At 45.6% G+C, this 13,700-nt stretch overlaps 1 protein-coding gene across 5 annotated transcripts in view; it reads left to right on the plus strand.

Moving 5' to 3' along the window:
• Positions 1–13,700, plus strand: part of CLASP1 (cytoplasmic linker associated protein 1) — a 1,618,163-nt gene that overhangs the window by 1,348,588 nt on the left and 255,875 nt on the right. For all 5 annotated transcript variants that reach the window (XM_078682066.1, XM_078682063.1, XM_078682065.1 and 2 more), the window contains one exon: positions 2,482–2,728. In XM_078682066.1, coding sequence (XP_078538192.1) covers positions 2,482–2,728 — 247 coding nt within the window. The remainder of the gene's footprint in view (positions 1–2,481; positions 2,729–13,700) is intronic.

The raw sequence follows: 13,700 nt of genomic DNA on the forward strand, positions 1-13,700 counted from the left end.
AGCCATGTTTAGATCACTGATTTCTTTTTCAAGTATATCTATTTCCATGGCTGTCTTAGTCACTTTACGATCCGCATTCTCAATTAGAATATTCATCAATCTAAAACTGTTATCACTCAATTCTTTCTCCCAGGCCAGCAGTAAGTCTACCTCTAGATCGTCATAAGTTGGAAATACTTGTGCCCGCAACCTATGGAGAAAGACACATTTACTGCATGCAGGTATTGGCAAACAAATCTCTTGGGTCCTCTTTAGGACTTAATGTGCTAGTAGACCAAGGTCCAAACCACCACCAGCAATCCAAGTTTACCTGCCCTGGAGTGTTCAAGTGCAGTGGTGCTGGACTGGTTTGTATCCTTTTGCGCTACACTGGAGGAAAAGAGGGGGGATGACCTAGAAACAGGCTGCAGAGGGGGACTTGGGGACAAGTCCGGGATCTCCCAACGGGGGGCCGGGTTCATGGAGGTCTTGGGAACAGGGGAGCACGCTGGTTATCCTGAACTCTGGCCGGGGAGCTCTGGTTTTGAAGATTTTGGTTGGCTGGTGCCCGTGTGTCGAAGGCACCCACAGTTCTCGGTTAGGCTTGTAAAAGGGTACAAAACAAGACAGCTGGGGCTTTTTCAGTGCTGGCCTCTGCAATGCTGACGTCCCTAGTCGGCTGCTTGGTCTTTACGGCGCTGAAGTCTGGATTGAACTCAAACAAGCTTTGGTTGCTGCAATGAGTCCTGTACCCCAGGTATTGGTGCAGGGTGGCTCTGGCTGGTCCTGCCGTCGTCTCACTTGGACAGACTAATCTGTCCTCTTGGAGCGCTGTGATACCATCTGGGGTGCTGCTGCGTCAGTGGACCCGGGGGTCAGCAGAATGGCAAACCGGACGTTGAGGTTGGTGCCTGCAGGTTGCAAGGAAGTGGCTCCTCCACTTCGAAGGACATGCTCACGGCTTGGCGAAGTGCTAGAGGCTCAGTGAGCATTTTGGAGGATGCACAACTGCTGGGCGAGTTGGATTGTCTTGATTGTTGGGACAGGAGTAGGCAGGCAGGTGGGGTTTGGCGCCAAAGTCCACCAGTAGTCTGCAGTTCTTGCTTCTTCAGCTCTTCGTGGCCCTACTTTTCTTGTCAGGGAGCCACCTAAATGCTCCATTTCGGGGCGTTTAGGAGAGTGAAGGGTAGTAGCCAATGGAGACCCTTGGGGTCACAACACCCCTTATATGGTGACTTGCTGTGGGGTGTGAGCGTAATCCTGTCCCAGAATTCCTATTTCCACCAAAATCAAAATGGTGGAATCCTTTTTTTCGTTGGGTACATCAGGCAGCCCTCCTTAGGGGTGTGAAAGGACTGGCAGTGCACCACACCTACTTGCATATCTAATTTCCCACCTGTCCTGTTGCCAGATGGGCCTCAGGGCAGGGTGTGGCATCTCCCAGGTCTGGGGGTAGCCTGGGTCGCATATCAAATGCTGCCACCCTTGGTATGCAGAATTACTAGTCATCCTGCTGGAGGAGTTGTAAACCCCTTCTGCCAGAGCAGGCATTGTTTCTGGCCTCTGAAAGTGCAGGCTCTTACCTCCGGGGGTCAGAAACATGTCTGTTGAGACAGGCTGGACGATACCAGTCAGCCCCTTCTAAGGTGCCCTCTGGGTGCAGATATTAATAAATCCACTACTGTCATCAGTATGGATTTATTAAGACAAGGTGTTTGATACCAAACTCCGTAGGTTTCAGTGAAGCTATCATGTAGCCGGGGACCTCTTATTGACCAGTGCCTAGTACATATACTTAAGGTGGATTCCCTGTTCACTTGTGCTATTTAGCAATCGAACTAGACAGCTCAGGGGCATATCTGCTCAGGCAAATATGTCCTCCCATGTAATATAATGATCCCTGCCGTAGGGGCTGTAAGGCCTGCTGTAATAGAGACTTCATATATTGCATGCAGTTTTTGGGGGCATGGCACACAGGGTGTGTGCCATGTTGTGTTTTCACTTTTGACTGCAGCATTTCACACAGACTGCACTGGCAGTCAGCATGAGTTTGGTGGCGTATCCCTTAGGGGAGCAGAATACAAGCTGCAATCCTTAGGAGCCCTCTTCAGTACCAATACCCTATATACCAGGGGTTAGTTTACTAGCGACTGACAGGGGTGCTAAGGTCCTTGCAAATTGAGGAACAATTGAACAGTTACCTTGTTTTAAGTAAAGAACACTGGCACTGGTGGCCTGGTTAGCAGGAATCCAGTACACTTCAGTCAAAATTGCATCAAATAACAGGCAAAAAGTTGGAGTGACCATGTCAAAGAAGGGGCACTTTCCTACATGGACTAAAACCTTTATGACAGGCAAGTAACAATTGTAAGCCATATACATTAAACCAAATTGATTTGATTAAAAAAATAAGCTTTTCTTGCATTTAATATCCCAAACTTTGATTTAAGAGCTCAGAAAAGTAAAAAACCCATGCTTATGATTTATTTTTGTTTCTTGTAGGTTTCTCGAGACGGTGGAATTGCGGCACCAGCAATGGATCACCGTATTGGTGGTGATGTTGTTGAAGGAGGACGGACAGCACTAGATAACAAAACTTCATTGCTTAACACGCAGCCTCAACGTGTGTTCACAGGTCCTCGGGGAAGAGAATACAATCCCTACCCTTATACGGACACAATAAACTCCTACGACAAGACAGCTCTGAAAGAAGCAGTGTTTGATGATGACATAGATCAGCTTCGTGATGGTTTGTTAATTGATATGTTCTTGTTCATTAAGGAGACAAATGTATGCTCTTCAAAACAAACTAATGTTATGGTTGGAAAGAAATGACCATACTAAAGTTAGAGTTTGTAGTTCATAGAGCTAAGTATATGTCTACATAATTTGACACAAATTAATGTTTTTTTTTTAAGAACAACTCTCATTCCTCACCTAAGAAGCAAGAGCCATTCATTTTAAAGAGTAATTTCACAATTGCCTCCACCAGCAATTGAAAACACTGGGGTCTTCAACATTCATAGTCTGGTGGCAGCAATCACATTTTAAATAGTGATGTAGAGTGGGGGAGTCATATTCAGGATTCACTGCAATAAAGTAAAGGCCTAGAAGTAGACATAACATAGGTTACAAATTCTAGTTAAAAGTATAGTTCAATGTCACAGTACATGTTGAAACTAACCGCTCAATACAGACTTCCTCATCTCTTTAACCTCTACTAACAACCAAGGCCGGTCTTTGCTCCCATCTCCCACACTCACGTAGATAGCGCCTAATTTCTAGGCTTTGTCCTTAATGAATAATTGCATCTTGCCCTACATGGTAAAAAGTTAGTTGTAAATGCTTAATACCATCTTATGCTTCTGAAGAGTGTTAGTAACATCCATTTTGAATCTGACTGCTGAGGCCTTTTTTCGGTCGATACAATGGGAGCTCCATTCTCACACGTATTCCTGGGTTCTACTTAGATCCCCTCAAGTGTGTGGTCTCCAACATGCACCAGTTGGACCTAATGTCACAGTTGTATGTAAAAGCTCTAAATGTGTTCCAGCATTCACACTGTGTCATCCAAAATCCACAGTTTTCAGACTGCGACTCATCTGGTTGCACTAGGTCGGGGGAGAAAGAAGGTTAAAATACTCTGGTCATTGCCATTTGCTTTTCTTGGCTGCCAGAATACAATTCAAAATAGGTTGTATTATTTAGCTAACATGCAGCACTGTAAAATGTAGGTCTTCATCTTAATTTTACAGTCTAATTTCAGGAGGAATGGGAGGTCTGTGGATGAATGACATGCTCAGACAGGATGTCTTGAAAGCTAGGTACCTGCCATCTGTAATACGTTCCTGTTGATGCATTTCTATTTCCATTCCTTCCTCCATTCAGAAAGGAATTGAAAACTGACTTGGTTCCAACTCACTTTGCTGTTGGTGCATGTAAGAGTATCCTAGGACTGTGGATATGCAAATGTGAGTCTAATATTGTAGCCGATTTCCCTTTAAAAACTCAACAAGCATCCAAAACTATGTCAAACTTCTTTTTTTACTTCACTGTTAAGAGCGAAATCTGGTCACTCTTTCAGTATCACCGTGACTTTGAAATCCACATGATGCCTGAGAATTGGAGTTTAAAATTCCAATCGACCCAGAGAAGCCCATATGGCTGCTGTGGAAAGCAAATTGTTGCAATACTTATAGCCTGGGAAGCATAGTATGGAAGCATAGTACGATATAAATGGTTAATCTTTTTTATGGGCTGTAAGATATCCTCTTATAATGCTTTTTGTATCTTCAACACTGTTGGGTGCACTAAGTGTAGTAAGTTGCATAGCTGCCACTTGGAATTCAGGTCATGCTTTTTATGAATATGATCGCCTGAAATCAGGTGACAAGATGAATAGTTGATCAGGGTTTACTTGTGTCTTGTTTGTAAGAAAGGCTTCCTACCCTACACCAGGCACCATACAAAGTGGCAGTACTGGGCAACCCACAAAAACTATTGAGATTGGCGTTCAAGAGACAGTTCTTTTACAGTAGTTGTCTTTAAAAAATACTCTGCTTACAGATGCACTTTGTGACTCCTCCTTTACCAGGTATCATTTGTAATAATTGAGTGAACATCACATTTCTATTTTAGCTGCGGAACTCTGCATATGAAAACTTTCGCACGACCGCAGAAACCACAAGCTACTTTGCCTGTCGTGTCTTCGTATCACGGAAGTGCTGACTCTTTCCTAATGGGAGGCTGAACTACTACTTATTGTTGCTCATTACTGCAGGACCGCTTAATACTACTTTGCGCTAATCAGGAGGTTTACTTTCTCCCCATCGGCGTATTCGTTTTTGGTCCGTTTGGTGTCACATCGCGTTCATCAGGAGGTTCATTTACTCTCCATCAACCAACTCGGTTATGGTGTGAAAGGAAGGAATTTTTGCTTACTGTAGTACAGCCCCGGCGAAGGCGTTATTCTTGCTTGGTACTGCCCAGGCAAGTGTTTTTTGACACATAGTTACTGATATACTTTGGTAAAGAATATCCATCTTCATCCCACTCTGAAGAAGAGAAACCGTATAAGCAGGGATCTTTGACCTTTTCCATACCGTTTTGGGCAAGTGTTTTTTGACACATAGTTACCGATATACTTCGGTAAAGAATATCCGTCTCCATCCTACTCTGAAGAAGAGAGACCTTATAAGCGGGGACCTTTGACCTTTTCCAAACCGTTTTAGAATTGGAGTATTGATCGTATATGTCTTTATCCTTGCATCTTTAAGAAATCCCTCACCGGTCTGACTGTGATTATTGGATATTACTTAAAGCCCTGACGAAGTTCCCGTGGCACTGGGGAACGAAACGCGTTGGCTGTGTACCAGTTCTCTTCTAAAAAGAAATGGAATAAAAGAAGAATTTCTAAAAAATATTTTTTTGTCTGGACTCTAATGTTGTGCACCATCAATTTGGATTTGTTCTAATTGTAAAAAGGAATCCTTTCAGCAGCCGATGTCGGACGTTGTTGCACATCTTTTCATATTTTGAAACTAAAGGGGTATAGGTGCTTGACCTTGGTCTGCTGCTGTGTTCATAGTTTTACATGAAATAGTTGTTGCTAAATAGTTTTTGTTTTTTTAGACTAAGTATGTAATCCTCTCTGAAATTGAGGAAAATGTAGGCATTAATCATGTTTGGAGCTCCTCCATTTCAAAGAATTGTTTTTTTGTGATGGATACTTACTAGGCGCAAAGTTGTCACCTTTATAATATCCTGAGGCACCAGACTTGATCTGGAAGATTTTCCAGCATAGCTCCTAGCTTGCAACAGGTGGCTTTCCTTGGACCTCGTTCCACCCTGGAAGTGACAGTCGGAGCAGCATATAAACACCACAGAAGCGCTCTGAAGTCACTTCCTTTCCTTCGGTATCTTCGTATGTGGATCCAGAGCTAGCTTCTAACTTTTTTCCATTCTTTTGAGCTTTTTCTCAAAAAATAAATTCTGGTGTGCAAGAGAAAATCTCCTTCTCTGGATACCACAGGTATTAGACCTTGAAGGGACTGTCCCAAGCCGATGTCTGTGACAGATCCCCATGAGGTGCGCCCCGGATGTTTGGGTTCAGGACCCAACTCCAAATTGTGAGTGTACTGTGCCCTCATGAATCGAAGACAATCCTGTAATACAAAGCCAAGCTGTATGTTACCGAACACTGCAAGATGTCATATAAGTCCAGTTAAAAGTTTAGAGCACGGACCAGTTCTTGCAACAAGTCTTCGTCACAGTCCAAGTCTTTGAGTAAGTGAAAGTCCAACAAGGAGCATAAGAAAGCCAAGCAGGATTTTTCACAGTCTTGCTTTCTTTTTCTGAGAAGTAATTAGGATATCAAGGTGCCCTACAGTCTCGCTCTTGGTCCCCGCTGATGAGAAAACTCTGCAACAGATCTCATTTCACCCTGAATTTCGAGGGTTGTCAACAACATTGCAACAAATTGAGGCTTTCAAAGGAAGGCCACATTGCAAATGGTTGACACCCTGCCTGTCACGACAACTCAGACCCTGAGTTCAGAGCAGGATGCCGTTCCTATTGTACTGTCCGACTCTGAACGACATTTGTCTAAACCTTGACTGTAGTTGTGCTCTGGAACAATTCTGGTGCGTCTGGCCCCAGTTTATTCTGATTCGAACAAAACTGTACCTTTATCTAGGATCAACTCAATAACCTTTTGGCTTAGACTCTGATCAACGTCAACAGCTTTTGGTGGTGATAGAGATGATGGGGGTGACCTACTCCCACAATATGCTGACAAGTTATTTTTTTTACCTAAATGAGGCTGGTGGGTAGGCTACATTCTCATGGGTACTTGGGCTAAGCAACACCTTACACCTGCTCCAGGTGACCCTTCTTTCCTAATGTGCACACTACTGCTGAGAGCCTGTTAGTTTAGGCGTCCACTAGCAGGGTTAATCCAAACCCATTCCCGTGGGTGAGTCTGGCTCTGAGGTTTCTTGGCCTATTAGATTCCAACATCCTGCTCATCCACTATGCCAGATGGCATATGCAGACCCTACAGTGGGATCTAAAAACTCAGTGGGCTCAGTACCAAGGAAACCTATTCGATTCCATTCAGGTTTCAAAGGAGACTGCAAAAGATCTGCAGTGATGGCTGCTCAACTGCAGTTGGACCAGGAGCCGACCCCTTTCCCTTCCCCACCCAGATCGGATGGTCAAAGACACATCACTGCTGGGTTGGTGAGACCATCTGGGAGAGGACATAAGGACTCTAGTCTCCAGTGACACCTGTCTCTCCATCAGCCTGCTGGGGTTGTGGACTATTCAATTGGCATTTAAAGCGTATCTTCTGTCGCAGAAGAAGGGTAGAGTCATGCACACCTAGACCAGTGCAATCTACACCTCCAAGCTTGAAGAGTCAGGAGCAGCAGTTGACTGCATTTATTCTCCCTCTGAAAGCAATGGATGTCGTCCCTTTAGGAAGGTATTCTTCTAGTAAGTCGTATTGCTGTGGTACCTTTCTAATTGTGAGCAATCTGTAGTTAGAAGTATCCATCATAAGAACAAGTTACTTACCTTCAATAATGCTCTTTCCAGTGGATACTTTATCTAACCGCAGATTCCTTATCACTCTTCCACCACCTGCATCTGTGGCCTCTTTTCTATCTGAAAAGGTCCCGAATTTGAGGTCTGCGCACTGACATTGATAATTGGTGTTTGGTCCCCAAGGGCACGGACATTGATAAGAAAGAAACTGACCGCAGCATGCTTGGGCCCCATCTATATGCGGCTGTGACCGTCACTTCTGGGGCAGGTTGAGGTTGACGTGGAGCTGCAGGACGCCACCTACCAGCACACAGGCTATACTGAAAAATCTTCTATATCCAGTCTGGTGCCTGGGGATATCTTAAAGGTGAGGAATTTGTGATTGAATACAGTATCCACCAGAAAGAGCGTTACTGAAGGTAAGTAATTTGTTCAACCCATACAAAGTTCTACCAGACTTATACTATAGCACTGATGGAAATGAGCCCTGCATTTTTAAAAGGTTTGGAATGCCACACTTGTGTTCTCACTTTTCCTTGGAGTAGAGCGAAGATGAATGAAAATTAAGCCTGTACAAAATCAACATTTGTCACAAAGGAAAAAACAGGATTATTTCTGTAATTTATGCAACAAAGCAAAATGTCAGATTTCGTAGTGTTATGGAACTAACCGTATAGAAGTAAATAAGTTGATTTCTTTTTCATTTAAAGTTATACCTCATTGACTCCTCAAATGGCAGTGGATTTTTCAATTGGTTTTCTTGCTGCTGAGTGACTTGACTGGATTTTGCATTTGATTGAGGCTATCGCTGATTTGCTTCTCTGGAAAAGTCACAGGAATTTTCATTTGGTTGTGGCTGTAGCTGATTGGCTTGTCTGTCCGTAGACGTCACCAGATTTCTAATTTGGTTGCAGCTGTATATTAACGGCTCATTGGGAGCTGTTAGTGTGATGAAGGTGTGAATCGTGATGTTTGTTTATTCACACAAAGTAAGGCAGAGTCTAGAACCTGTAGGAGGCCGAAAGAGGTTTGTGGTATCTTCCTCTGCAGTCCCCCCCCCTCCTCGGCAGCTCGGTTTACAATGGAACTGCTCGCGGTGACATCACTTAGAATGTCACCGCGACCAGCATTCCAAGGCGAGCGCCGTAGAGTCACAGTGAAGCTGTCACCTGTTGTGGCTGGGGTCGTTCTACTTCTACGCTTTGTCTGAGCAAATAAACTACGGCTTACTGTTCATCCCACTTGTGTCTGCCATGAGTTCTTGCCAATTTCACACTGGCGACGAGGGTCCAAGAGGGTGAGCGACCTCAACACGCATGGAAAGGAATTTATTTGAAGACTTGCAGGAAAATAAGAAAAGAAGGACGGATTGTGTATGGCGAGAAGGTAACTGACGTGTTGAAGAGGAAAGGGTCACGATCCCAACGCGGTGTTTATCCTGAAGTGTATCTGCGCCGTGCCAGTTTGCGCAGTTCAAAGGAAGCAGATGTCGCTTCTGATTAACAGCTGAACAGAGAAGCGCTAAGAGCGGAAGGTTGGCGGAATAAATCATTGTGAGCGGCAAGCCCAAGCTAGCGGTGCATCGTTGTGCAACAGAGAGCTCCTGAAGGCGTAGAACATCAGCGGTGAGTTGCAGCGCGCCCCTTTTGTGATGTGATTGGAAAAATAACCGGGCGGCACACATCCCGGTGACTGATGAAAGACTTGTAATTAACCCAGTCAAGGTCATGGAGCGAGGCATTCGGCGTGGGAGCGGCGCAGTGTGACTGCTTGTCTAAGGACCCCTTGGACTAAGAGTGATAGAGGCAGTAGCTTGTAAAAAAAACAACCAGGTGCAACTGCAGAGTAACCCCATCCCCTCCGTGACAAGTGCGTAGATACTTACCATTTCCACAAACCCTGGTATATTTCCGCTCGTAAAGTGGTTGCAAATCACATTGATACTGAAAGGAACTTCCAAGGGAAACCACTGTTGACTCCTGGACTGTGAGGAAATCGAGTCGTCAGGAAGAGAGAGACTGTATGTTCTCCTTTCAAAACGAATACTTCAGGGCAACCACTAAGTACATATCACTGATTGGGGAACTGACTCCAGTGCAACAGTGCCACCTAGTGGGTTGGGAGGTCGTTTGCAGCACATGTAATATTTGTTGGTATTATACAGAAAGGGTAGGACTGCGCTGTACATCTCACCAGTAATTGTACAAACCCGCTATGGAACTGTGACCTGGCCCCTATATAAAACCCCTGTTGTATCCCTAGGAATATTCCTTACACACATTAAGGGTGGGCCTTTGGTAATATATCATCATGCAAAGTGTGACACCACCGCCATTTTTTCTGACTAACCCAGGGGAGCCTACAATACAATGGAAAAAGTGGAAGAAAGTGTTTTTGAACTATGCAACTGTGTGTGGCCCTAATCTAGGATTGGAAAGGAAGGTAGCCCTATTAGCATATTACCTAAGGGTGGAGGGGGAAGAGGTGTTAGATCATCTACCAGAACTGGGAGCACAGGAAGCGAGAGGCCTGAATGAGTTAGAAATCAGTCTCAAGAAATTAGATTTACATTACTTTCCCAAGACTAGCACAATAATGGAGAGGTACCATTTCGGAAAAAGGGTACAGAAGGAAGGGGAGTCTGTAGAAGATTTTGTGTCTGACTTGCGGAAACTTGCAGCGACATGTAAGTTTGGAGGCGCGAATGAAGAAAGGATCAGGGACCAGTTTGTGTTAGCGTGTAGGACTGAGCGCGTACGTGAGGAGTTATGGTTGAAAGATGACCCACCACTGAGGGAAGTCATAATAGTTGCAAAACAGGTAGAACACATGTTGCAGTGCGTCAGTGAAATCAAACAAGACAGTGGTGAGAAAAAAAGCGAGGACAAACCTAAAGTGAGCGAAGTCGTGGCTGAATGTGAGGCAGTGTCTGTGGTCAAAGGACAGAGAATTGTAGGGAAAGAGCAGAAAGGCAGCAAAATGGGATGGTCGTTCAAGGGTACCTGTTATAGATGCGGTAAACAGGGGCACATGGCCAATGACAAGGAGTGCCCGGCCCTCAAATTCACGTGTAACAAGTGCGGCAAGAAAGGTCATTTCAGGCAATACTGCAGGAGCGGACAGGGATTTAGCAAACTGAGTAAGGACAGGACAAATGCAGTATGTGATGAAATAGTGGTGCAAGTGGGTGAAGTCCAGATCTGTAACTCCAAAGACACAGGTTGTGATGAAATTGTTGTGCAAGTAGGTGAAGGTCAGGTCTGCAGCCCAAAAGACACCATAAAAGTAAAGGGTACTGAAGTAGAGGCATTGTTTGATTCCTGTTCAAGAATAACAATCATCAGTGCAAAGGAATTTTCACGGGTGTCTAATGGGAAGATTAGTTTGAGAAGGATGGATGTAAGGCCCGGGGGGTATGCTGGTCGCCCCATCTCCACGAAGGGTTATTTCTGGGACACAGTTGAATACAGGGACAGGACAACAGTGTCCAAGGTCTATGTATCTACAGTCGGAGACAACATCCTGGGTTGGCAGGCACAGAAAGAGTTGGGGGTCTATCTCAATCCTAATAGCAATCCCCAAATCTTGATACAAGAGGTACAAGAGTCAAAGGAAGATTTGGTGACAGAGTTTAAAGAAGTGTTTAGTGAAGAACTTGGGTGCTTGAAGAATTACTGTCACAAGATCAAACTGAAGGAAAACGCAAAGCCAGTGGTAGCCAAGGTAAGGAAGCTACCCATTGCCATCCAAGAAGCGGTGAAGGCTGAATTGGAGAAACTGTGCAAGGCAGGAGTCATCGAACCGGTGGAAGCGACAGAGTGGCTTGCGCCTATTGTAGCCGCCCAGAAAAAGGATGAGTCAGTTCGGTTGTGCATCGACCTTAGAGCTTTGAACAAGGAGGTTGTGGTCGACCGGTTTCCACTGCCCAACATTACCCAGATGATGCGCAAGGGTCTTCTCCACACTTGACCTTACCTCCGCTTATTTTCAGATCAAACTGCACGAGGAGTCGCAAGAACTCACAGCGTTTGTTACGCCCATGGGCGCATTCAAGTTCAGGAGGATGCCTTTCGGTTTGGTATCGGCGGCAGCCGTGTTCCAGAGAATCATGGGGAACATCTTGAGAGAGATCCCTGGCGTCCTATGTAACCAGGATGATGTACTGGTGTTCGCCAAAGACAATGAGGAACACGACAAGAGGTTGAGACAAGTGCTGTCCAGGTTTAGGTCGCAAGGATTAACTTTGAGAAGAGAAAAGTGTGTGTTTGGCTGCAAAGAACTAAACTTTTTGGGACATAAAGTAACAGCAGAGGGAATCCGTCCGAAAACAGAGCTCCAGAACACCATTACAAACTTGGTGCCCCCGAAGAGCAAGGAAGAAATCAAGTCCTTCATGGGAATGCTGGAATTCTACAGCAAATTCATACGGAACTTTGAAGGAAGGACATTTGCGATGCGACAGCTACTAAAAAAAGACGCAGTGTTCAAATGGGGTGACGAGTGCCAAAGAGAGTTTGAGGACGTGAAGAACACACTCGCAGAAGCACCCAGCCTTAAATCTTTCATACCCAGTCGTGTGACTGTAGTCACCACCGACGCAAGTGCCAAGGGGCTAGGGGCGGTCCTCACCCAAGTAGGAGCAGGCGGAGAAGAAACGATAGCTTTCGCCTCAAGATCGTTACAGAAGTCAGAGAGCAACTACTCCGTCATAGAAAGAGAGGCTTTGGCGGTGTTCTGGCTTTGGGCAAATTCTGAGACTTTCTATGGGGCACGAAGTTCATTCTTCGGACGGACCACAAGCCATTGGTGGAGGTTTTCGGCAAGAAGGGCCTGGATGCGATCTCCAGCAGGATCAGGCGCTGGGTTATAAGTCTCCAAGAAAACACATTCCGTGTTGAATATGTCCCTGGAACGAAAAACCTTGCAGCAGATTGTTTGTCAAGACTGGTAAGGGAAAATGATGAGAACGAAGCGAAGGGAAATGTGGAAGAGGACATTGAAGACTACCAAGAGGAAAATGTGTGTGCCATAATTCAGAGAGCCATCGGAGAAGAAACGTCGAAAGAAGCACTGAGATCTGACGAGGTTTTGGATGTTGTGTGCAAAAGAGCAAAAAACAAATGGAAACCTGAAGATAAGCGAGACGACGCTCTACGGCCATTCTGGATTGTCAAAGATGAGCTGTCTGTGGTTGACAATTGCCTGTTCAGGGGGACAAGGTTGGTACCCCCCACGGCCGTGAGGGAAGACCTGGTGGACATAGCTCATGATGGCCACCTAGGCATCACCAAGACCTAACAAAGATTGAGAGAAGACTACTGGTGGCCGCGCATGGATCTCGCCATTGAAAGAAAAGTAAGAGACTGCATTCCATGCAGCATCAGTGACAAAGTGCTGAAGCAACTCACGCCTCCGATGGTGTGTAGGCCACCCCCATCAGGACCGTGGGAAGAGTTGGCGTTGGACATCGTTGGCCCGCTGACGGGTGAAGTGCGCACGCCCTACATTCTGGTGCTCATGGATCTGTACTCCAGATGGCCGGAAGTAAAAGTTGTAAGCGAAATCACAACGAAGACCGTCATTGAATTTCTACGAGAGTTATTCAGTAGGGAGGGACAACCTAGAAGTCTACTCACGGACAACGGGGTGCAACTGTGTTCGAAAGAAATGGAAGACTTCCTTGAGGAGAGGGGGGTCACACACAAACGTTGTGCTTTGTACCACCCGGAGACCAATGGCATGGTCGAGCGCTTCAACAAGACGCTCAAAGAGAGCATTCAGTTGGCCAAAACCAGCGGGGTGAGCTGGAAGGAAGAAGTGTGGAGACGGGTAGAAGCATACAGGTTTACCCCCCACCAAACAACAGGCATCACCCCTTTTGAGTTGCTCCGAGCGAGAATACCCAACACAAAACTGTCGCCTGGCTGGATGGGGTGGCCCAAGGGATGGTCAGACCACTCCAAAGAAGCGAAAGGACTAGAGAGACAGAGGGAAGCAGTAGTTGAGAGGAAAGAAAGGTTTGAGACGATATTAAGATCAGGACACCCACTGGCAGGGCAAGTTGGTCTGAATACCGTAGGCCCACTAAGATTACAAAATTGTTTAGGAATGCTGTAAAAACCCAGGAAGGAAAGATCTGGAACCTGGGAACAGTTGAGAGGTATCACCCCCCTCCC

This window comes from Lissotriton helveticus, chromosome 3_1 (assembly GCF_964261635.1).
Source record: "Lissotriton helveticus chromosome 3_1, aLisHel1.1, whole genome shotgun sequence".
In the NCBI taxonomy this organism is placed as follows: Eukaryota; Metazoa; Chordata; class Amphibia; order Caudata; family Salamandridae; genus Lissotriton; species Lissotriton helveticus.